This window comes from Colobus angolensis, unplaced genomic scaffold (genome assembly GCF_000951035.1).
Source record: "Colobus angolensis palliatus isolate OR3802 unplaced genomic scaffold, Cang.pa_1.0 Scaffold158, whole genome shotgun sequence".
NCBI lineage: Eukaryota > Metazoa > Chordata > Mammalia > Primates > Cercopithecidae > Colobus > Colobus angolensis.
In genome coordinates, this window is record NW_012114688.1 from 4386992 (window position 1) to 4412192 (window position 25201).

The window sequence follows — 25201 nt, forward strand, 5'->3', positions numbered from 1 at the left end:
TACTAGGTTGGGGAAGTTCTCCTGGATGATATCCTGAAGAGTGTTTTCCAACTTGTTTCCATTCTCCCCCTCACTTTCAGGCACATCAATCAGATGTAGATTTGGTCTTTTTACATAATCCCATACTTCTTGCAGGCTTTGTTCACTTCTTTTTCCTCTTTTATCTGTACACTTCTCTTCTCACTTCGTTTCATTCATTTGATCTTCAATCATTGATACTCTTTCTTCCAGTTCATCGAGTTGGTTACTGAAGCTTGTGCATTTGTCACGTATTTCTCGTGTCATGGTTTTTATCTCTCTCAATTCGTTTATGGCTTTCTCTGCATTGATTATTCTAGTTATCCATTCTTTCATTCTCTTTTCAAGATTTTTAGTTTCTTTGCACTGGTTACATAGTTCCTCCTTTAGCTCTGAGAAATTTGATTGACTGAAGCCTTCTTCTCTCAACTTGTCAAAGTCATTGTCCGTCCAGCTTTGATCCATTGCTGGCAATGAGCTGTGTTCCTTTGGAGGGGGAGAGGTGCTCTGATTTTTTGAATTTCCAGCTTTTCTGCACTGCTTTTTTCCCATCTTTGTGGTTTTATCTGCCTTTGGTCTTTGATGACGGGGATGAACTGATGGGGTTTTGGTGTGGGTGTCCTTTCTGTTTGTTAATTTTCCTTCTAACAGTCAGGACCCTCAGCTGTAGGTCTGTTGGAGATTGGCCGAGGTCCACTCCAGACCCTGTTTGCCTGGGTATCAGCAGCAGGGGCTGCAGAAGATAGAATATTGCTGAACAGCGAGTGTTGCTGTCTAATTCTTGTTCTGGAAGCTTCATCTCAGGGGTGTACCCTGCCATGTGAGGTGTGAGGTGTCGGTCTGCACCTAGTAGGGGATGTCTCCCAGTTAGGCTACTCAGGGGTCAGGGACCCACTTGAGCAGGCAGTCTGTCTGTTTTCAGATCTCAACCTCTGTGCTGGGAGATCCACTGCTCTCTTCAAAGCTGTCAGACAGGGGCATTAACATCTGCAGAGGTTTCTGCTCCTTTTTGTTTAGCTATGCCCTGTCCCCAGAGGTGGAGTCTACAGAGACAGGCAGGCCCCCTTGAGCTGCAGTGGGGTCCACCCAGTTTGAGCTTCCTGGCGGCTTTGTTTACCTACTTAAGCCTCAGCAATGATGGGCGCCCCTCCTCCAGCCTCGCTGCTGCCTTACAGTCAGATCTCAGACTGCTGTGCTAGCAATGAGGGAGGCTCTGTGGGCGTGGGCCCCTCCCGTCCAGATGTGGGATATAATCTCATGGTGTGCTGTTTGCTAAGACCCTTGGTAAAGCACAGAATTAGGGTGGGAGTTACCCGATTTTCCAGGTGTTGTATGTCTCAGTTTCCCTTGGCTAGGAAAAGGGATTCCCTTCCCCCTTGTGCTTCCCAAGTGAGTCAATGGCTCACCCTGCTTCAGCTCTCGCTGGTCGGGCTGCACCAGCTGACCAGCACCAATTGTCTGGCACTTCCCAGTGAGATGAACCCAGTACCTCAGTTGAAAATGCAGAAATCAGCCGTCCTATGTGTCACTCGCACTGGGAGCTGGAGGCTGGAGCTGCTCCTCTTCGGCCATCTTGCTCTGGGACCATCGATTTAGTTTTCATCCCTACTGTTTTATTATATTTCATTCTATTTCTCCTTTTGGTCTGTCAATGCTTGCTGAATATATTTAGGTTATCTGATATTGGCTGCATATATATTTTTATTATATCCTCTTGCTGAATTGACACTTTTATTGTTATATAATTATCCTCTTTGTCACTTGTGACAGATTTTTGACTTAGAGCCTATTTTGTCTGAAATAAGTACAGCTACTCCTGCTCTTTTTTGGTTTATATTTGCATGAGATATTATTTCTATCCTTTTGTTTCAGCCTACATAAGTCCTGAAAGTTTGTTTCAAGCACGTGTAGTCGGGTCATTTTTTTTATCTATTCAGCAACTCTATGTCTTTACATTGGATGACTTAGCCTATTTACATTTAAAATAATTATTGATAAGGACTTATTATTGCCATTTTCTTGATTTCTTCTGGTTGTTTTATAGTTTCTTTGTTCTTTCTTTTTGCTCTCTTTCTTTGTGATTTAATTTTATACAGTGTATGTTTTAAATTATTTCTTTTTATCTTCTGTGTATCTACTATAGGTCTTTGTGGTTTCCATGTGGCTATATTATAACACAGGCTGTTGCAACATCTTATAGTTATAACACTATTTTAAGCTGATAGTAACTTAACTTTGATCACTTACAAAAGATCCACACACTTACCCCATGCACACACACACATTTTAAGTATTTGATGTTATAGTTATTTATTATTATTATTACACTTTAATTTCTGGGGTATATGTGTAGAACATGGAGTTTTTTACATAGGTATACAGGTGCCATGGTGGTTTGCTGCACCCATCAGCCCGTCATCTACATTAGGTGTTTCTCCTAATGCTATCCCTTCCCTATCCCCCCAGCAGGCTCCAGTGTGTGATGTTCCCCTCCATGTGTCCATGTGTTCTCACTGTTCAACTCCTACTTATGAGTGAGAATATGCAGTGCTTGATTTTCTGTTCTTGTGTTAGTTTGCTGAGAATGATGGTTTCCAGCTTCATCCATGTCCCTGCAAAGGACACAAACTCATCCTTTTTTATGGATGCATAGTATTCCATGGTATATATGTGCCACATTTTCTTTATCCAGTCTATCATGATGGACATTTGGGTTGGTTCCAAGACTTTGCTATTGTAAACAGTGCTGCAATAAACATACATGTGCATGTATCTTTATATTAGAATGATTTATAATCCTTTGGGTATATACCCAGTAATGGGATTGCTGGGTCAAATGGTATTTATAGTTCTAGATCCTTAAGGAATTGCCACACTGTCTTCCACAATGGTTGAACCTACACTCTCACCAACAGTGTAAAAGCATTCCTATTTCTCCTCTCCAGCATTTGTTGTTTCCTGACTTTTTAGTGATCACCATTCTAACTGGCATGAGACAGTATCTCATTGTGGTTTTGATTTGCATTTCTCTAGTGACCAGTGATGATGAGCATTTTTTCATAAATTTGTTGGCTGCATAAATGTATTACTTTAAATAAGTTTTATGTACTTTCTCTCCTTATTCTGGGTTTTCTGTAATCCATATTTTATTTCTTTTGATGGTGTCCCATAAATCCCATAAGCTTTCTTCATTCCTTTTCATTCTGTCTTCATTTTTCTACTCTGACTGATTAATCTTAAATGAGCTGTCTCCAATTTACATTCATTTTTCCTGCTTGATCAAGTCTGCTGTGGAGTTCTATATTGCATTTTCCATTTCATTTATTGTATTCTTCAGCTCCAGGATTTCTGGGATTTTTTTTTTTTAGTGATTTCTGTCTCTTCATTTAACTTCTTGTTTTGTTCATTGTTTTCCTGATTTTATTGATTTGTCCATCTGTGCCCTCTAGTTACTTACTCAGCTTCCTTAAAATATTAATTTTGATGTTTTTGTTAGGCAGTTAATGGAGCTTCATTTCTTTCAGTTTGGTTACTAGAAAATTGTGTTCCCATAGTGGCTCACTCCTGTAATCTCAACACTTTGGGAGGTTGAGACGGGTGAATCACTTGAGGTCAGGAGTTCAAGATCAGCCTGGCCAACATGGTGAAACCCCATCTCTACTAAAAATACAAAAAAATAGCCAAGTGTGGTGGCAGGCATCTGTAATCCTGGCTACTCAGGAGGCTGAGGCAGGAGAATCACTTGAACCTAGGAGGTGGAGGTTGCAGTGAGCTGAGATTGTTCCAGTGTACTCCGTCCTTGGTAACAGAGTGAGACTCTGTCAAAAAAAAAAATTGTGTTATTTTGGTGGTGTCATATTCCCTTGTTTTGTTTTGTTTGTATTCCTGGAAGTCTTGTATTGTTGTCTTTGTGTTTGAAGAAGCTGTCACCTCCTTCAGTCTTTACTGACTTGCTTCAGGAGAGAAACACCTTCACCAGTCAGCCAGATCAGGGATTCTGAGTCTCTCTCAGACTTTTGCTATGGATGTGCCTGCTCCACCTATTTTGTTTCCTCTTGGGCAGAATTTCTTAAGATTGTTTGCCCTTTCTCAGTCCCACAAAGCCAGGCTGTGTGCTGGGAGTCTGTCACTTGTTTTTTTAGGCAATGCTCTGAAATGCTCAAGTTTATGTTCCTTCTCCCACTCCCACAAAGTCAAGGTGGCTGGCTGTGTATCCTGGCCAGACAACTACAAGTGCTCACACTGACTATCTGTCAGGCACATGAAAGGAGCTAGCTACAGTTATAGAGGGGAGGCTGAAAAACACAATCTGTGGGGAGGACCTACGGGTCAGTTATGGTGGTCCACAGGTGAGGCATACCGAACAGGTCATGGGCAAACTTTCTGTTGGAGAATAATAGAATATACAGCTCTTTGTTTAGTTTTGAACCTTGGTTGCTGAGAGTCCCTATCTCTCCTCCCAGCTCCTAACCTCTCCCAGCCACTCTGCCTTGTTGATGCTCTCAGTATTCTAAGTGGGGCAAGAAAGAAGTAGGCCTCTAGGACAATATCCCGCACAGTTGGGGAATCCTCACTCATTACATTTTTACTTTCCCCTGTGAGGACAATTGTGAGTTGAAGGAGTTTCTCCTGGCATTGAGCTGTGCCACCTTGAGGGAGGGGCAAAATGGGTAAAATGAAGCTATTCTCCTTACTCTCATCAATGAGTCTATTCTCATAAGCTTTGCTCCAATGATATGGTGGAATTTCTCCACTGGACTTCCAAGCTCCCACAAAAATATTCTTATCTGCAGGTGGTTGCCAAAATCAGTAAACTGTGTCATGTTAGAAAACTCCTATTCTGCTATCTTGCTTATATCACTGAAAATATCTTTATTCCACACTCATTTTCATAGTTTGGGAATATTAGTTTGGTATTGTATAGGATTTTAGTTGAAAATCATTTTCCTTCAGAAGTTGGATATATTTCTGTATAATTTTCTCATTCCAAATATTTTTGAGAAGTCAAATGTCATCTAGATCTTGATCCTTTGTGTGAAACCTGATTTTTCTCTCCCCTCTTAATCCTCAATACTCCTTGAATGAGTGAGCTTTTCCAATCTGAAATAAACTCGTTCATTGTTTGAAATTACTGAAATATTCTTGAAATGTTCCTTTAGTATTTTCTGTCCTTTGTGTTCTCAGTTTACTCTTCTTAGAACTTCATTACTCGGATACTAAAATGTCTCAACTATTAAAAATTCATCTTTACTGTCTTTTTGCCTAATATTACCACATTTTCTAGAAGACTTCTTCACATTTATCTTTTGATTCTTCTATAGCTTTTCTTTCAATCATTCTTCTGAGTTAGAACATCAATTTAAGAAAAATGTCATGAAGTCATTTTCATCCCATTTTTTATGTCTGTAACCTTGGCACAATGTCTGGCACTTTTAAGTCCTCAAAGAACATCAGTTTTAAAAGTGTGTGTGTGAAAAAAATGTGTGTGTGTGTACACACACATCCACACACATTAATAATGTATATATTCACAGTGTATATATATTATATTCCTTCAGCACACTAATTCTTTTTCAAGTGTTCTCTAAGGTAGATAAATTTTACACATTTATACTTGAAGCCAGATCATTTTGGTATGTTTTTGGTTCTTTTTTTGACTTACATCCTCCGATTCCTTTTTATTTCTAATAATTATAGATAACATTATTACAGCACTTTGTGCCAATTGCTTTTCTGTATAATCTCTTTTAATCTTCACTACAACTCTATTATAAAACCATTCATATAATCACTATTTTTCAGAGTAGGAAACTAAGGCATTGGGAGTTTAAAGGACTTGCCTAGGGCTACCCAGCCAGAAGGTATATAGCTAGGACTCCATCTTAAGCCAACAGACTCTGCTCTGAATTATTTTAAATTTAAACTGTAAACAATATAATACAAATTTTTAAATAAATAATATAGCACCATTGTCACCACAGTAGGCAATTCCATTTTCAGTAGAAGATAAAGAGACATCATCTTTTTCTTAAAATCATGTTTTAAGTTACTTCTGCTTCCATGTCCTGGTTTACACATAATTTAAGGATATACCATTTTAAGGCAGGGACCTGTGGAGATAAGGCATCATGCATACCAGCATGCAATGAGCCCAGATTGGAGAGTGAACAGAAAAAGCTAAACAGAGAAAAGGAGAAATTTATACTCCTGTTGGTTGAAGATATTTAAAGTAAAGACTTTTAAGGGAAAATGTGAAGAATGATTCACAACTTGTATTATTGACCTGGCTGCCCTTTTCCTAGTGACTATTTAATGGAAGAAGTTCTAGGTGTTATGGCCTTCCAAAAACAAGAGAAACAGGCTTTTTCATTAAATTCATACATAATGGAGCTCCCAAACTTTTGGAGGCTCTTATTTAGAAGTCAGAATAGTTCAGTAATAATTTTAGGACCACATGATTTCATGAAATTTTAAATGGAGATAAATGGGGTGAGAAATATCACAAATTCCCCACTTTGTACCCCTTTGTACCCCTATTTGGCAGTGGATAAGTGACCTGTTCTGGATTTGACTACCCTCCTGCTGCTTCAAGGGCTTTGAAGTCCTGCAGACATGGTAGTCTAGATGAATGGAATCCAGAAAGGTGGAATCTTTTGTTTCTTGAGCATCCATCATCAAAAAGTTCAATTACATCCTGCCAGAAACTATTCCTTATCCTTCCATCAGATATGAAGTACTGGGAAAGGCCAGTTCTTTTTGAAAATTTTTACATCCTTAATAATAGTTTCAAAAATTGAGAGAAAGTGGTACTGCAGGCATATCGTATCATAACAGCTTCATATAGCTTCTTCCCTTGTAACTTTTGCGGGGCCTACTACATTGATCCTTTTCTGTCAGTTGATTGAAATGTCCCCCACATCTTTTATTCCTCTAACCCTCACATTTATGGATTAGGTTTGCAGCTTTTCCATATTCAGTTTCATAGAAAAATCTGTTTTTCTGTCACACAGCCAGTAGCACAGCTGTGACAGCAGATGAGCAAATCTCCAAGGGCAATCAGCCAGGCTGGCTACCTCAGAGACTCCAGGGAGGACCCAAGGAAAGCTGCTTGTCTCTTCACACTTTCAGGCAGATGCAGAGCTACACTCTGTATGGCCACCAAAAAAGAATTGTATAAAATTATCAGAGCCCAATATTAGTTTGGGAATATCTATCAGTTTTGGGTGTGTTCTTAAGTATTTTTCACATGTATATGTTCAACCTTCCTAGCCTTATAAAATGATTATTGGAAATAAAGATTTTATCTTCTGTTTTCTTTACATCTACTTGTTTTCCCTTCTCTCAGTAGTGGCACTATAACTTAATAACTTAAGCTATTTTTATTTCTTTAGGTTACTAAAGATCAAAGTTTTATCTTAGGTCAAATACACAATTGTCCTCAATCTTATAATCAATTTTAAACTTTTATTATAAAATATTATTTAACATTCAACTTTTATTAAAAATAATGTATATATGATTAATAATACTGATATGTAATTAAGTTTTTATTTCTACTTAAATGGTTATTCTAAATGGTGTTTATACCATATACTGACTCATAGTTTAATAATTATCTAAATATTAGAACTATAGTTTAAAGAATATTTGTTGGAACATTTTCATGTACTTTGTTTTTTTCACATTTTAGGTGTACAAGAATTTCCAGAAAACATAAAGTGCTGTAAGTGTTTAACAATTATTGAAGCCAGTGTCAATCCCATTTCTAAGTGAGTATGAGTGATTACATTTTATTTATTTTTATGTTTCCATTGTATAATAATGTACCAAGATAGATGAAATGCACATCATAATTTAAACTGAAATGTAACATTGACATAACATTTAATAGAATTATGGGAAAAATTAATCAGAATAGTTTGACAAAAGATGATTAAAAACATTGCTGAGTAGCAAGGAAGACCCAATTGGCAAAAGATGGTATTATTTTGAAGCAAACTTGTTCACCATTTTCCACAGCTCTCAGGTAACATTCCATAGATAAGAGTTGAAACTAATAAAACGGTTATTAGTAATGGTCATGGTGGAAAACGAGCATAAAGGGCCTGGCAGAAGTTCAAGATAGTGCAGAGTTTAAGGTAAGGATAAGTGCATAAAAATAACCTATCATGTAGTTCAAGGGAATTAAGTATGACCAGAAATAGAAAGTACTTGTATACCAGAGATTGCAGCAAGAGCAAAGAGATAACCCTAAGAGGACAGGAAAATGGAAGGCCTGGATGATAGAGATGCTGTGATCAGAAAATGGGTATTTGTAGTCTGAGATCTGTTAATTAAGAAATGCCATAGAAAAATGATACCCAGAAAGTGACCATGTTGGTGAACTGAGCATATGGTGTAGTGACAGAAGTCTGTGGAATGAAGTAGGTCAGGAAGCAATAAAATAAATTGATTGGAGGAGTCATGAACCTGAATGTTAAAGTCACTTAATAATGGAAGTAGAAATAAAATCTAGAGAGGTTACTGACAGTTGTAATATTTAGAAGAGGTTGAAACAAGCCAGTGGTATTGGGCTGCAAAAAATGAGCTTCAGAGTAAGACTGGCATTTTAATTATACAAAGCTGACAGTAGGATTTGAAAAAAATTCCTCAATATTTTGTCTGATGAAGTGTAGGAGACTGGGGGAAACTGAAGCCCACTGGAAAGACATTTAATGGATGGAGTGTTTTTAGAAGGAGACATAAATAAATTTGTCAAAGGGAAGTTGATGGGAAATTGTATACCAGTAGAGTTGAGGAGAGGGAATAGTGAAAGTGGTTCTCTATGGATGATGGAAAGAGGCTCTAGACAAGGTGAGGAGTGGAATAGAATGTAAAAGAATGAGATCAAAGTTTAGATGGAGATCTTTATAGTGAATGGTTTGTGAAATAATCTGAGGCCTTTATGTTAAAAATTACAGTTTTTCTTCCCGAGAAGTAGATAGGGAGGGAAAAAAAGAGAAAACAAAACCCTAAAAAGCTTTCCCCAAAATTCTTAGACCAAAAAAGCACTTTTTTCAACATCTCAATGAATAGATGTTATTAATTCCTCCCACCAGGACTACAACCATGTCCCTGAATTAAATCAAAACAATTCAGTATTGACAATAAATTGCTTTTTTCCCCCTAATTATTTAATTCTAATAGCTCATCTTATTTAGGAATCATAGTAGGTCTTTGGGAGTGGAAGCCAGATGATAAATTACATCTCCAAGAAATTTCAAGTCTATGGGTTTATTGGATATGTCTAATTCCCTTCATATGTTTAACTTTTTAAAAGATAAATAAATATGACCTATTTCAGCAAAATGCATAACACTATAAACATTAAACAGTTTTGGAATTCACAAAAATTATGAAAAGTCATTATAAATTGTTTATCAGATTTTAAAGTCAGGTTTTTAAATATGTTTTTTCTATACAATAAAATTCACTCTGGCCAGGCATGGTTGCTCACACCTGTGACCCCAACACTTTGGGAGGTCAAGGCAGGAGGATCGCATAAGTTCAAAACCGGCCCTGGCAACATGGTGAAACTCTGTCTCTACAAAATATATAAAAAATTAGCCTGGTGTGGTGGTGGATGCCTGTAGTCCCAGCTACTTGAGAGACTAAGGTGGGAGAATCACTTTAGCCTGGGAGGACAAGGCTGCAGCGAACCATGATCATGCCCCTGCACTCCAACCTGGGCATGAGAGTGTGACCCTCTCACAAAAAAATAAAATTAATTATATTTAGATGTATGGTTCAATGAATTTTAACAAATGTATACAGTCATGTGACCATCTCTATAGTCAGGATATAGACTATTGCATCATCTCAAAAAGTTCCCTTAGCCCAGTCATCCACTGATGACTATTATCCCCATTGCTTTGTCTTTTTTGAAATGAAAAATAAATGATATCATGCTTTTGTGACTTCTTTTACTTAACATAATGATTTTGAAATTTATTTGTAATTTTTCGATAATCAGTACTTTATTCCCCTTTATTGCCAGGTAGCATTCCATTGTGTGGATATAGCATTATTTATGTATCTATATTTCAGTTGATAGGCATTTGGGCTGTTTCCAGTTTTGGGCTATCATGAATAAAGCTGGTACAAACTATGCACAAGTGTTTATGTGAGCATATATTTTCATTTCTATTGGGTGAAGTCCTAGGACTAGTTTTCTGAGTAGTATGGTATGTGTATGTTTAACCTGATAAGAAGCTTCCAAACTGCTTTCCCAAAGGTATTCAATTGTACATTACATCATTTCAGTTGTTCAGAGTTCAGTTGTTCCTCAACTTTGCCAGAATTTGGTTCTATTAGTGTTTTATTTTTTTCCATTTTAACCAGTGTAGTAGAAATGGTATTTCATTATGGTTTTAATATATATGTCTAATGTCTCATTAGTACCTTTCCATATATTTATTTATAATCTATATTGCTTCTTTGCTAAAGATTCAAATTTCTTGTTCATTTTTATTGGTTTGCCTTTTTATTGTTGAATTATAAGAATTATGTATGTATTCTGGACCTTTAGAAGATATTTGGAAGTGAAGATTTGCTCTTGTTCTGTGGCTGCTCTCTTTATTTTCTAAGTAGTACCTTTCAAAGAGAGGGTTTTAAATTTGATGAATTTCTATTTAATAATTTTTTATGGTTTCTGCTGTTCTTTTTTATCTAGGATATCTTTACTAAATTTATAGCCATAGTGATTTTCCCCTATGCCTTCTTCTGAAACTCTTATAGTTTAGGCTTTACAGTTAGGTCTATGATCCATTTAAAGTCGATTTTGTATACATTGTTGTTAAACAATTGATCACATATATTTGAGTTTATTTCTGGATTTTCAATTTTTGTTAATCTATATGTTTGTCCTTACACCAATTCCCTACTGTCTTAATTACTGTAGCTTTACATAATAGTAAGTCATGAAATCAGAAAATATGAGTCCTTCAACTTTGTTCTTCATCAGAATCATTTGAGCTAGTATGCTCTTTGCTATTCTATGTGAATTTTATAATTAGCTTGCTAATTTATACAAAAATGTACAAACATGTTGGAATTTTGATAGGGATTGCATTAAATCTGTAGATTAATTTGGGTAGAACTTAACATCTCACAAACATTGAATATTCTCATCCCTGAGTATAGTTTAGCTCCATACTTATTTCAGTATTTAAAATTTTATCAATGTTTTATAGATTTCAGCATACAAATTTTGTTAATTTTATTCTATGTGTTTTATGGTTTTTTTACTATTGCGAATGATTTTTTATTATTCCAATTGTTTACTGCCAGCATGTACAAACACAATTGATTTTTAATATTTATCTGATCTTCTTCAATCTTACTAAACTCACTAATTCCATTAAATTGCATGTGTAGATTTTTGTGAAATTTTCTATGTAGAATATCATGTTATCTGTGAATAAGACGGTCTCATTTTATCGTTTTTTATCTACATGCCATTTATTTGTTTGTTTTTCTTACCTTTTGGTCTTAGCTAACACCTCCTTTACATGTTGAACGTCAGAGGTGAAAGCAGGCACCATTATCTTGTTCCCAATCTTAGAGAGAAATCATTTAGAGTTTCACCATTATGTGTGACTGTTACTTGTTTTTTAAATATATGCCATTTATCAGATTGAGAAAATTTTCAGTAACCTAACATTCACTTCCTTTTGAGCCCTCACTAGCAGGGCCATCAAAGTTTAGATTTCTTCTAAACATCTTTTTAAGAAAATCTATGCTTTATCATGTTTTTTTAACGTTCTCCAGTCTGTGACCACTGAGTGCTTTCAAAGCCACTGCACATTTTTGAAATCAGTTATAGCAGAACCCCAATTCCAATCATCAAAAATCTTTATTAATTTTCTAATGCTCTGAAACAAATCGCCACAAATGTATCAGCTTAAAACAACACATATTATTTATTTCTCAATGTCTGTGGGTCAGGAATTTGAGAATGGCTTACCTGGGTCCCCTGCTTCAGAGTTTCATCAGGCTGCACTCTGCTGGCTGTCAGCTGGCAACCACTCATGGGACCTGGGAACTGTGTGCAGTTGCCTGCCATATAATTCTCCCCCAAGGCAGTTTTGAGTCTCTTAGCCAGATGGAGTTATATAATGTAATTTAGTTGTGGGAGAGACATTCCGTCATATTTGCCACATTCTATTGATCAGTAGCAAGTCACAGGTCCTACCAACACTCAAAGGAAGGAGATTATACAAGGGTATAAACATCAGGAGGTGAGGATCATGGTGGGGCATTTAGAATGTATCTTCCACATAGCTGATATTATGTGCCCAACTGCTAAACTATATGGGTGTCTGGGTCTATTGTTATTCTATCTTTGTTGTAGTTTTTTAATTGATATATATAGATGTACATTTTGGATGGGCACATGTGATCATTTGATACATTCATATAATCAATTCAGGGTAATTGGGATATCCATCATTTTAAATATCTTTTCTTTACACTAGGAACATTCTAATTCTCTTCTGGCTATTTTGAAATGTAAATTTAATTAATGTTAACTAGAGCAACTCTACTGATCCATCAAACACCATATCTCATGTGTTCTATGTAACTGTGTTTTTGTATATACCACTTTTAATTTAAGCAATTAATAAAAGGAAAGCATTTACTTAGTAGAATGAATTATTTGCCAATTTATAAAACATATATATTCTTTGAATTTTTAAATAAATCTGTCACATGTGAAATGCCAGCAAGTTATTTTAGGATAGTAAAATCATTTCATTATTGAGAGCTCCTTCCTTAATGTCAGATATTGAATTTCATTGAATACTTTAGAGGAAAGTAAAGGCAACTTAAGATTGTCATCTTCACCAAGTGTATCCTGCTTGCTATGGAATACTTTCTTCCTTACAGTTCCTCATATGTTTTTCTGGAAGTGATTATATTGACAAGTCAGGCCCTTGTCTCTATTAGAAGCTACAAAATGTACCATAAAATTAATGATAAAGTTGAATATCTTTTTTTGGCAGACTTAGTGACAGTATATATATGATTTTTCAAATAACATCAAATCCATTTTTCATTGTATGTTATTTTGAAAGTACAATAATGGACAGTTTAAGAGATTTTAAAAATTCCTTATCCCCAAATAATTTATAATTTTTCCCAGGACTAGAAAATTTCCAATACTAGTGCAAAGTATAATTGTATAAACATTCAACTAAATCTATGAATAGAATCATATAAGAAAAGTAAAGAAGACATTAATTTTGAATCTAAGTGCAGAGTAACCATTCAATAAATTCGCATTGAAGTGAATTGAAATAAAACATAGATGTCATTAAATAAGACATACTATGTAATCATATTCTTAACTCTACATTTTTAAGAAGAAAAGTTCAATAGAAAAATGTCAATACATCTTTTTTTTATAACCAGGCTGATAAAAACTGGCTTACTTTGCATGCTGGTTTTTGATATAACCTATTTTTGGTGGTCCAATTTTGTCATTGGAATCTGCAAAATGTGGTCAATTCTTAAACTCTGAACAAAATGTTCTATGTAATAAGCCAGATTCTTCTAGGGCATAAGCATTACCAAAAAAGAAGCAAAAAATAAGTGTTTTTGATCAAAGAAGTAGTACAATATCATTTATTATATATATATGGAGAATAGTAGACTGAGAGAACCTGGATAGTTTTGATACATAGGAAAAATATTGGTCCCTACAAATAGAAAATTTGTATTTTAAAAGCCATTTTTTACTGAGTAGTGACACTGTTAAACTAAATTATTAGATTAATGGTTTTAACATTCATCTAATTTTACATGTATCTTACTGATCATCTTTTTGAAAAGTCATATGTAACTAGTTGTTTTGAATTACAAGACATCCAAGATAATACTTAAATTCCAATGGAAATGTATTTAACATCTGTGTAAACAAATGTATTTAACATCATAACAACTGTCATACTATCAGGACATGAGCTCTAATGCATTACAACAAAGTAAAACACAGAGAAAAGTAATGACCTACCATAGCCTTTCATTTCTATAAGATTAAGTTCAAATCTTTGAGTTGAGCATTCAAGGACTGTAAACCCTGCCCTCTCCTGATATTCTTAAATATTAACTCCCAATACTGTCATACATAAAGTATTTGCTCCAGAACTCATCTTCTCTTCGTTATACATCTCAAGTGTCTTCTTACCTCTACATCATAAAAACCCTCGTTTTTCACTTGCCTCCCTTCTTTTTCTTTTCTACTTTCATAAATCCTATGTCTCTTAAAAGAAAATTTATGGCAACATCCTCTATGAAATCATATCCACACAATTCAGCTCCAAAATACAAACTAGAAAAATGTATTTATAGCAAAAATAACCAATATCAGATTAATATACAGTAAGTCTTCACTTAATGTCATGATATGTTGTTGGAAACTCCAACTTTAAGTTACAGGACATACCAGCAGGTCTTCAAATAACATTGTTTCCTTCAACATTATTTCATTATAATGTTGTAGAGAAGATAAAAAAATTGTTTTGTTATACATAGTTGCACTTAAACTTGCAGTTTCCAACAACCTATCAATGACATTGAGGAGTTATTACTAACTATGTGTAAAGAATTGCCATAAATCAGCATAAAAATATAAATGTGTTTGTTTTAGATTCCCCAGAAGCAGATGTTTAGAAAAGAATATAAGCAGTATATTTAAGAGATGAGCCCAGGAAATACTTGTTGAGGGTGTTTTCTCAAGCCGTTTACAGTATTTGGCCATTGGACTTTAACTTTCTGGGGAGCTCTGGGTAACAGTGTAGAACACATACTAGAGTTGTCAAACACAATGGGAGAGGGAGCAGAAGTATTTATATTCCTACTTGTCATTAGGTGAGTACTGTCTCTGAGAGGGACATTAATTCCGTGGAACTTGGGCTACCAGGTGCATAAACAGACCAGGCTTTAGCAGCTGAAGAAAGCCTTCAAACAGGAAGGAAAGGGGCAGGCAATCACGATTTGTTCCAGTGTACAACAAAATGGTAAAGGCAGGGAGTTCTGGTTGGGGCACCAATAGAAAAATAGGTAAAATATGTAAACATGTATTTCACAAAAAAGGAAACAAATATTGCTAATAAACTTTTATTCCTAACTAATCAGCAAAATGATTATTATTGCTATTTTATATTTACCAAATTGGCAAAAACGAAAAAAGCTAACAAAACCAAGGGTTAGGAAGGACATGGAAAAAAGGTGGAACTATTTTGAATGAAATTTGGCTACATCTAGTAAATATAGACTTGCATTCGCTACGACCAATGATGTCACTTCTAAGGATATAACTTAAGTAATCTTTTGTAAATGTATACTATATGTTCAAAAATATTCACAGAAGCCAATATTTGTAATAGCAAAATGAAAAACTAGAAACAACTGCAGGCCGGGCGCAGTGGCTCATGCCTGTAATCCCAGCACTTTGGGAGGCCGAGGCGGGTGGATCCCCTGAGGTCAGGAGTTCGAGACAAGTCTGGCCAACATGGCGAAACCCCATCTCAACTAAAAATACAAAAATTAGATGGGTGTGGTGCTGGTGCCTGTAATCCCAGCTACTCGGGAGGCTGAGGCAGGAGAATCACTTGAACCTGGAAGGCGGAGGTGACAGTGAGCCGAGTTTGCACCATCGCACTCTAGCCTGGGAGACAAGTGTGAAACTCTATTTCAAAAAAAAAAGAAGAAGAAACAACTGTAATGTTCATTAGAAGGAAAACGGCAAATTGTATATTCATACAATGGAATACTATGCTATGATGGCCAATCAGTCACATCAAAATGGATGGATTTTTAAAATCTAATACTAATTTTTAAAGCCTTTGGACAATGTTCACAGTATGATTTGATTTACATAATATTCAGAACCATGCAAAACTATGCAACATGTTTTGTTTTAGGGAATTAAATATCTGTGGTAAAGCTGTTTCAAAACAGAATAGTAAACATGATTCAGGAATTTGTGTGGTAAATAGGAAGATGTAGACAGGGAGGGACACCCAGAGGGTTTCAAAGATACTGATTCTGTTTCTTGATTCTATTGTGGGGACACATATATTCTTTTATACATATATGTATGTACACACATATATACCCAAATACAAACATTTTATATATATATATATATGTAAGTGTTTTATATATACATATAACAAAGTATTGGACATAGGAAGAGAAATCATGGAATAAAACTCATATAATGTCCCAGGAGAAGGAGAAGCAGCAGGAAAACTGTAGTAGAAGCAAAGAAGGGGAGAACAAGCAGTGATGGCAACTGTTGCTAGGCTGTGTAGGATCTGAAATAAAATGAGGCTAATGGGATTGGAACTTAGGAGGTCAGTGGAGGCCTTGGTGAGTGCATTTTCAGTAACAGAGTTGAGGTAGATGCCAGAAAACAATGGCTTGAGTAGTAATAAGAAGCAATGAGTATAGGCAGCTTTTTAAATAATTTTAGCAGTAAATGCAAGGAGGAAGACAGGCTGTAATTTGAGGAGAAGGCAAATTAGAAGGCTATTTAGGAGTATTTTATAAAATAACAAAATCTGGACTAGACTATACATAAAAGTATTACAAATGTTTAAATAGAAATTTACTAATAAAAAAATTAATATTCCTCTAAAAACAAGTCTCCTGAGAAATCCTTGAATTAAATCTTATTACCTTTAAAATAATGATTTAATCTAATTTCTACAACTCGTAAAGGTTATTTTCTTAATTTTTTGATGAAGTTTATAGCCTTTATGATTATCTAATTATCTTTTCAATGTTCTTTGTCATTTTTAATAGATATTAATTAGACAAATTTGAATCATGATTTACATACATGTTGAGCAGGCATTAAAGAAATTATTAGTCAAGGGGACAACATGCTCCTTCACTTTTCATACTGGGCAAATTTAGTCATCACTGTAACAAATTGTAGACAAATTTTGATGATTAAGTGAAGTAGTAACTGGATACTCTTGCCTGACTATATATGTGAATATTCTGTTGAAAAAGGAACATTAGTTTTAAAATTACAAACAAGCCAAACAATTTGAGATTTCCATAAAAAATATCCTGGCTGATGTGCATAAGGTTAGGCCAGCAATAAGAGATGATGTTGCTAATTTTAGCAGTGACATAAATCTTAGTGTAGGAGAGTAGCATGGAAGTGGATAAATGCTATTTACTTTAATAACAGGCAAAATTTTCAAACTATAACAACATGCTCAATAAATTCTTTCATTACTGTAATACCAAAGGAGAGTTGAAAAATGTATTACATTTATATTTTTTCTCCTCAGAGATATATATTTTTGTTCTGTTTCTATAGCAACATCAATGCAGTGACTAAAACTTTAACTCCTTTTTAGACTCCCTGATGGCTTCACACAGCTCCTAAACCTGACCCAGCTCTACCTGAATGACGCCTTTCTTGAATTTCTTCCAGCCAATTTTGGAAGGTAAGAATAAGAAATTTAAATTATGCAATTATATTTCACCTTAGGTAAGTGCTTTACTAGTGTCAGTTGATGAGACTTCAAAAGTGCCAGCTGTGATTAAAGATAGGCCTCATTATTATTCAATAAATGGAACTCTGTTAATTAATGAAAATTTTACAAAAAATAAAGTAAAATTAGGCCTTTACATGACATTAATAGTCAAATAAATTCTAGATGAATTAAAGAGTTGAATATAAAAAAATAAAGCCAGAAATGATCTGAGGGAAAAAAAAGGAGATGAATATTTATGGCTCTTTTGTTGAGAAATACCTTTACAGGCATAGACGCAAAGAAGAATACCATAAATGGATAGATATGGTGACCTAAATACTTTTAACATAAAGTATCAGAAAATCAAAGATTTAAGGTAAAACAATAAACTGAAAAATAGTTTCATTATATATGAAAAAAAATTATTTATATGTTTAACATAGAAAGAATTCTTACATATAAATATGCAAACAAAGATTTTAGGGGAATATGGTCGAATTACAAGAAAAAAGCAATTCATAATAACACATATGAATGGCTGGGGAACACATAAAACATGTCTGTCTTCACAAATAATAAATATAATACAAGTTAAAACAATAAAAAACCTTTATGTTCCAACATATTGCAAAAACTTTTTTTTAGAGTATAAGAACAGAGATGATCTCATGCTCTCTGATAGGACTGTAGAATGTTATGACCTTCAAGCAGGGCAGTATGCTTTTAAAACCTTTGAAAATATTTACAACCGTTGCCTCTGTGAATCATTTCTAGAAATGTCTATTACCATTGTCAGTATCCCACTGGGATTTATGGACAAGTTTATTGTTATTTACAAAGTGAAAAAAGTGAAATCACATATCTGTCTAGGATATTGGTTAAATATATTATGGTTCATCTATATGATAATACTGTATAATAATTAATAATATTATCTTAGGAAAGTATTTTTTTTAAATTCTTAAGATATTTCCAATATTAATATGAATCTGTATGAAATGAAAGACTGGTATCTTAAAAGTAAATTATGAATAATTTTTATTGTCATCTTGACATGTTTTTCAATATTTTTCAGGTGTTCTCCAATGAACTTTTTTGCGCAAAAGATATATCTCAACAGCTAGGACATTTTTAAGTTTATTGTCAACAGCATTTATGTAAATGAATATCTTTGAAATTGTTCAAATAATAGACTAAGTGTAGCTTGACACGAATCTGTTGACTGAAGCTGGCACAGGACATTAAGAACTCAGTTGAATAATGAAGTCACTTAACATGTGACAGCCTCCATTTACATACTGAGAGCACATCAACATTTCCCAGATTCCCTTACTTTTGCACATCACACCATGACAACACTTATGAACAGCATATACTTGGGCAGTTTTAAACTTCACAGAGCATCCAAAGAGCATTGCCTGGCTTCTAAATGAATTGGCATTTCATCATTCATCCATAGAAACTAGCCTTGCCTTTCTGGCACTGACCATGGCATTACAATATACTTTGGATTTATCAAATCAGAAAATATTTAATTATTATCTTAAGATACATTTTTTTCTTGAACTTTTGTCAGTTCTCTTCAGTCCTAATGTGAGGAAAAGATTTGGGCAAGTGAAAAACATAATACCAATACCAAAACCACTTGAAAATAGAATTTAATTTTGCATAAATTGCCTGCAAAAAATATGCTCTATTTTATTATTATCATCTAAAAAGGTCTTTAACCTTCAACTGGATAGTTTAACAAGAGGACACTTAAAATTCCTTTTAACACCTGAGATTCTGTGCTCCTAAAAGCCAAAATCAGTACAAAATATCATACTAGTACAATTGTTGACAAGATTTGAAACATGCATATGCTTAAGAAATCTCCTTTAGTAGAATATACCCATGCTGTGAAGAACTGAATCACTTTATTTCATATACAGATTAATCATTATAAGATTAAAATTAAATAAAAAGCTTGATAGGAGGCAAAAAGAAAAAAAAAGGGAGAGAGACCTACATGAAAACCTAAAAGTACAGTAAATATGGGAGATGGTAGATGAAAAACTTCGAATAGTATAATATTTCCCAAAATATTAAGAATTCAGATAACCCAGTTAATATCTGTTCTAAAGTAGCTTCATCTGGGTACATTTTAACATTCAATATGGACGTGAATAACAATAGTGTGTCCTAGACTACAAAACTTAACAAGTAATTAAGTGTGAAACGCATTCCTAATCACAAATGTTACTCAAGCAACAGAAACTACAAATACCTCTCATTCTTCTCACACGATTTCCCCAACCCCAGCATTGTCACAGGACAGATGATGCGACAGATTTTTAAATGCATAACCTTTTCATAAATGTTAAAATATGCACCTTAGAGTCAATGAAATATGGTATATTGCAGCACTTCTCCCATTGTGTAAATAATGAAAATAATAATAGTCAATTCTTATTGAAACTTGTGATATACCAGAAATTATGCTTTACATGTACTGCATTATTTAATGTTCCAAACCCTACAAATGTGATACTGCTGTCACACACTTATGGATGATGAAATTCAATTAAGAGAGGTTAATTAATTTGCCCGGTGTCAGAGAGGCAGAATATGAAAGAGTTGGATTTCTCCCAGGTTTGTCTTCCTACAAAATCCCATTTTTTTAACTCTATGCTATAGTACTTGCTTTTTAGTTTGTTTATAGTCTCTTGAGAGAAATTATTGCTTTTTAGTTTATTTATAGTCTCTTGAGAGAAATTATTGCCCTATTCTAGTGAACACAGCATCTAGTATTTGGTATACATTCAAATATCAATGCAAAAATTGAACAACAAATATACTTTTATAAAACGTATGAAATTTAGAAGGCTGGAATCCAAAGATATCTTTAAAATATCTCAGTTAATTTTAGGAAATGATATTTGTCATTGCCCAATACTAATGTAACCCTACTCATAATCAATATGTAAATTTCTTTAAAATCTACAACCATAGTTAAAAAAATATTTGAACATGGCTGTTTGAATAGTGATAATGATAGTTTACTATAGTAAAATTTATTTTTATTTTAATTTTTACTTATTATGGGTACATATAGTTATATATATTTATGAGGTATGTGTGATATTTTACTACAGACATACAATGTGTAATGATCAAATCAGGGTAACTGGGGTATCCATCACTTCAAGCTTTTATCATTTCTTTGTGTTAGAAATATTCCAATTCTACTTTTTTAGTTATTTTTAAATATACATTATTGTTAACTATAGTAACCCTATAGTACTACCAAATACTAGACCTTACTCAATAATTTTTTAGACAGAAATACTAAGAGCAAATTTTAAAAATTCATTTCTGTAGACTTGTCAAATTGCGGATCTTGGAGTTAAGAGAAAATCACTTGAAAACTCTACCAAAGTAAGTGACTGTGTATTTTCTGAATTTTGAACTGTGATATTTTTTCACTAGTAAGAAAAATAACTACTTTTATTTTGTCTGTGGTTTGGTACTTTAATTGAGTTAATTTATCTACACATTTTTCCTAATGGCCAAAAAGTATGGTATACTATAAAAGATTCATATTACATGAGAATGTCTTCTATTTTATAAAACTGTAATTACAGGTAATGGTGGAAAGAGTTCGCTTAAGTTTCTTCGCATGGCTGAAGATACATGCCAGAAAATTATTGCACTAAAACCTAAGAAATTGTCATTCTTATAGCTAAAAACAATAGTGTCACAAGGTTCAACCTAAAAGGATGCTTAATTCTTCAAGTTAATTTATGGATTGTAGTATACCTTTCAGTTTTTAAATCAAGAATATGCCAGAAATTTTTAGGAAAAAAGATTAAGGTGTTTCAAGAGATTACAAAGTGGTTTAGCTAAAAGTTATATATTCTTTCAAATTGTTCATTTTTACTATTTAAAATTTGGCGTATATAAAACTATAAGGTATTTTAAAATAAAAACTAATCCTTAAAATTTTATGCAATGTTTACCATAATAAAATGCTTTGTTCCACCCAGCTTTGCCTTATTCATGTGTAACAATAGAATTTTGTGTTTTACAGAGTTATTTTTGAAAATCAAAATGGGTTTTTTACTCAATTAAATCATTACACTTGTATACGTTAAGATGAAAATATTTAAAGTACTATGTTGCTATTATCACCCTTCTGCAGTATTATAGAAAACTATTGAGTACAGTGACTAATTTTTTAAACATTTCAGTAGGACTTAGATACATCTGCTGAACCAAAATGTAACCTTATTTTTCACTTATTAAATCTTTTTCCAAAGCAAACTGGATTGACTAATATTTCAACAACATACCTTCAAGTACATTTTATGTATGATATTGTGTATTAAAATTGTCATTGTGATATAATAACATAATTACGAAAATAACTTTCAATGATGATATGGATTTAATTTGAATATATACATAAAGATAAAATACCTACTTAATCCTCCATAAGAGAAGACAAGGAGAGAGCATAGTAATGAGGAAATGTCTGCATATTTCATCATTCAACACTTCTGAATTATGCCTTTCTCTAAGCTAAAGCACTGGGTATGGGCCTAACCCAGGGGACCCCTCCCAGGTTGGGGGCATAAACAGGTGGAAATATGGTTGAGGGTGTTAATTGTTCAAGTGGAAATTTCCTGCAAATGCGGCTAGTGCCATGGAGTCCATCCCTCATGCTCTTGTCTGCCACATTTAAAGTAAGTGCGAAACATGGCTAACTGGAAGCTAAACCAAGATAGAAAAGCAGGGGTCCATTTCACCTAAATATATACATTTAGGTCAAGAAGAAAATATTGAGTATGCAGAGGAGAATCCTTTCCCCTCTGTTCTCAAATAATGGCTTTCCTTTGAAGTAGAAAATAAACCTGACATAGGTTGTTAGGTTTTTAAATATATATCTTTAAATACGAATCTTAAATATACATTAACACCTGATATAGATTGATAATATGGACTTTATATGAGGTAGCTGTGTGAATAAATCAGAGTAATGAGGAACAATAATAACAACAATAATTGGTGCTGGGGTATTGTGCAGGCTTTCAGATTGTGGTTCAGTATTAAATAGAATTATAATAAGTAGAATAATATGCATAAACCAATTTGGACATAGAAAAATGTTGTAAAGATATATTAGAACTGATGTTGGGTCTCTTTGATAGACTCATATACATATAACTTATATAGCTGTTACAGCTGTTACATTTTAAGACACATTTTCAAAGTTACTTGCAATCTAGTATGTTCATTTTATAACCTACAGACCAAAATCTAAAGAACAAAATTCAGACATAAAATATAGATAACTTTAGTTTTGGGTCTATAGAATGAGAATCGCAGAAATAAATTATTCTTTGAATAAAAATAAACTTTGTTTTCACTATGTATTATACCTTTTGATCACCAGTCTATACCTGTAACTTAAAGCCACGTGAGAGCAGTCTAGTATCCTTTATTTTGCACTCCCAATAAAAATAAAGGTAAAAACATAGTTTTAGGAAAAACAATTTTAGTTTAACAATAACTATTCTGAGAAGAGCAACTCATGATTTACTTAGGGAAACAAACAAGATGTTGGATTTTTAGTTATTTTCTCTTCTTTTCATCTTTTAAGTCTATATGCTTAGCAATCTGTGCAAAATGTGAATGTGTGTAAGAATTATACATCCTTTAAGCAAACTGATACACTTAGATGTATGCAAATTCTAGGATATTTTTTTTCTGTTAAAAAATTAGTATTATAAGTTTCCTTATAATGTTTATGATCATTACTCTACATACATCAAGAAGGAGTAATAAAATTAAGTACTTCGGAAATGCATTTGCCTAAAACTCATTGAAACAGTCAAGTCTTGATTATTTGTAATAATAGAAGATAGCAAACATCTGAAAATAACTAGAATGCCAAAAGGAAAAATTTTTAGATTCCATGATACAGTTTTTCCTTATAGAAGAATTATCTTCTTCATTGTGTTTTTTGAGGGATAGTCAGAAAATGTGGAGATGGTAGAGAGAATTCAAATGAATGTTAGATGTCAAGGGAAAACCAAGCCTTTGTTTCCTTGTTTGTTTGGTTATTTATTCCTTCCTTCATTTGTTTGTGTAAGAGCATCTCAGGGTCAGGAATCAAAGAGAGGCTGGATTCTCAGCGATGCTGTCTCAGGGTGTCTCATGAGGCTTAAATGGGCTAGAGTTTGCCTCAAATCTCACTCAAGTAGTGGTTGGCAAATGGGTTTCTTACTGATGATAGGCTGGAAGCTTTCCATTCTTTTCCTATAGAAGCTCATGTGTGCTTCTCTATAGGGCTACTCTCAGTGTGGCTGCTTGCTTCCTTCTGAGCAAGTGATTTGAGAGAAAGAGTGTACATCTAAGACAGAAGCTTTGGTCTTTATCTAATCTCAGAAGTGATATACTATGATGTCTACCATATGCTATTGATCACAGAGACCAAATCTGGACCATTTCTTCCAAAGTATGGAAGAAAACAACGTTAAGACTATAAATACCAGGAGACAGGGATTAATGGAGTCCATTGTAGAGGTTCCTACCACAGGTCTGGTTCTCAGCATTGCTGGTCTAGAAATTCAATGCCAACATATACTAGATGCATCAGACACAGGAGGCCGACACACAAATCATCAAATGCATGGGGGATTTTATCTTAGCACAGGGCACTCTGTTTTCCAGAACTCCAGCTATACTGGTGTTCCTCTTGAACAAAACAAGTGTGTTCCCATTTTGGAGGTTTTACACTGTTGAGAATTTTCTTTCTACATCTTTGCATCGTTAGGTCTTATGATTTATGTCTCTCTTCAGGTAACTGCCTCCTCGGGGGCCTTCCCCAATTACGCCGTATAAAATTGTCTCCCTTCCTCTTTACACCATTTCATTATTCTATTTGATTTTCATCATAGCACTTACTGCTCTCTGTATGATTTTGACTCTTTGTGTACTTGGAAACATCTCCTCAAGGCAGTATAAGTTCCATTAATGAGAGGTTATGTCCACTTGGTCACTGTGGACTCTCCAATGCCTTAAACATGGTAGACATTCCAAATGAGAATGCTGAGCTACGGATTCACAATAACAAGTATCTGTCATGTGACCTTGACATTTTGCGTCACTTGATTATTCTTCTCCACAGAAAATTATATGGGAAGCCAAACATTATAATCAGATTAATCTTGAACAGCAGCATGAAGTCAGACAAGGACAAATGATTGGGCTTTCTCAATAGCTGATAGCCCAGACTTGGATTTTATAAACCTACACACATTTTCTCTCTCTCTAAATGGTTTCAAGTTAGGCACAATAGTTAAGACATGACAGGGAGAAAAATAACGTCATATTAAGTAAATTAATATTTATAACAACTAAAATACAAAAATGGTATAGCATTTGCTTTTTATTAAAATGTGTCACATTTCATCAAGAAACAAAATATATGTCAAGATAAAAATGAAGGGATAAAAACAATTTTTTAAAACGAAATTTAGAAATTTTTTCCACAGAAGTAACATAACATCATATAAATGATTGGTAATAATCATGAGTTTTAACTTTAAATAAAACTGTCCAATATGTGTGAGAAGAATTTTTCTAATACCCTAAAGTTA

At 33.9% G+C, this 25201-nt stretch overlaps 1 protein-coding gene across 1 annotated transcript in view; it reads left to right on the plus strand.

The window, feature by feature from the left end:
- The window catches only part of LRRC7 (leucine rich repeat containing 7), a 597129-nt gene that overhangs the window by 282561 nt on the left and 289367 nt on the right, over window positions 1-25201 (plus strand). Inside the window, exons 5-7 of the mRNA XM_011936894.1 lie at window positions 7709-7787; window positions 17439-17528; window positions 20919-20975. Coding sequence (XP_011792284.1) covers window positions 7709-7787; window positions 17439-17528; window positions 20919-20975 — 226 coding nt within the window. The remainder of the gene's footprint in view (window positions 1-7708; window positions 7788-17438; window positions 17529-20918; window positions 20976-25201) is intronic.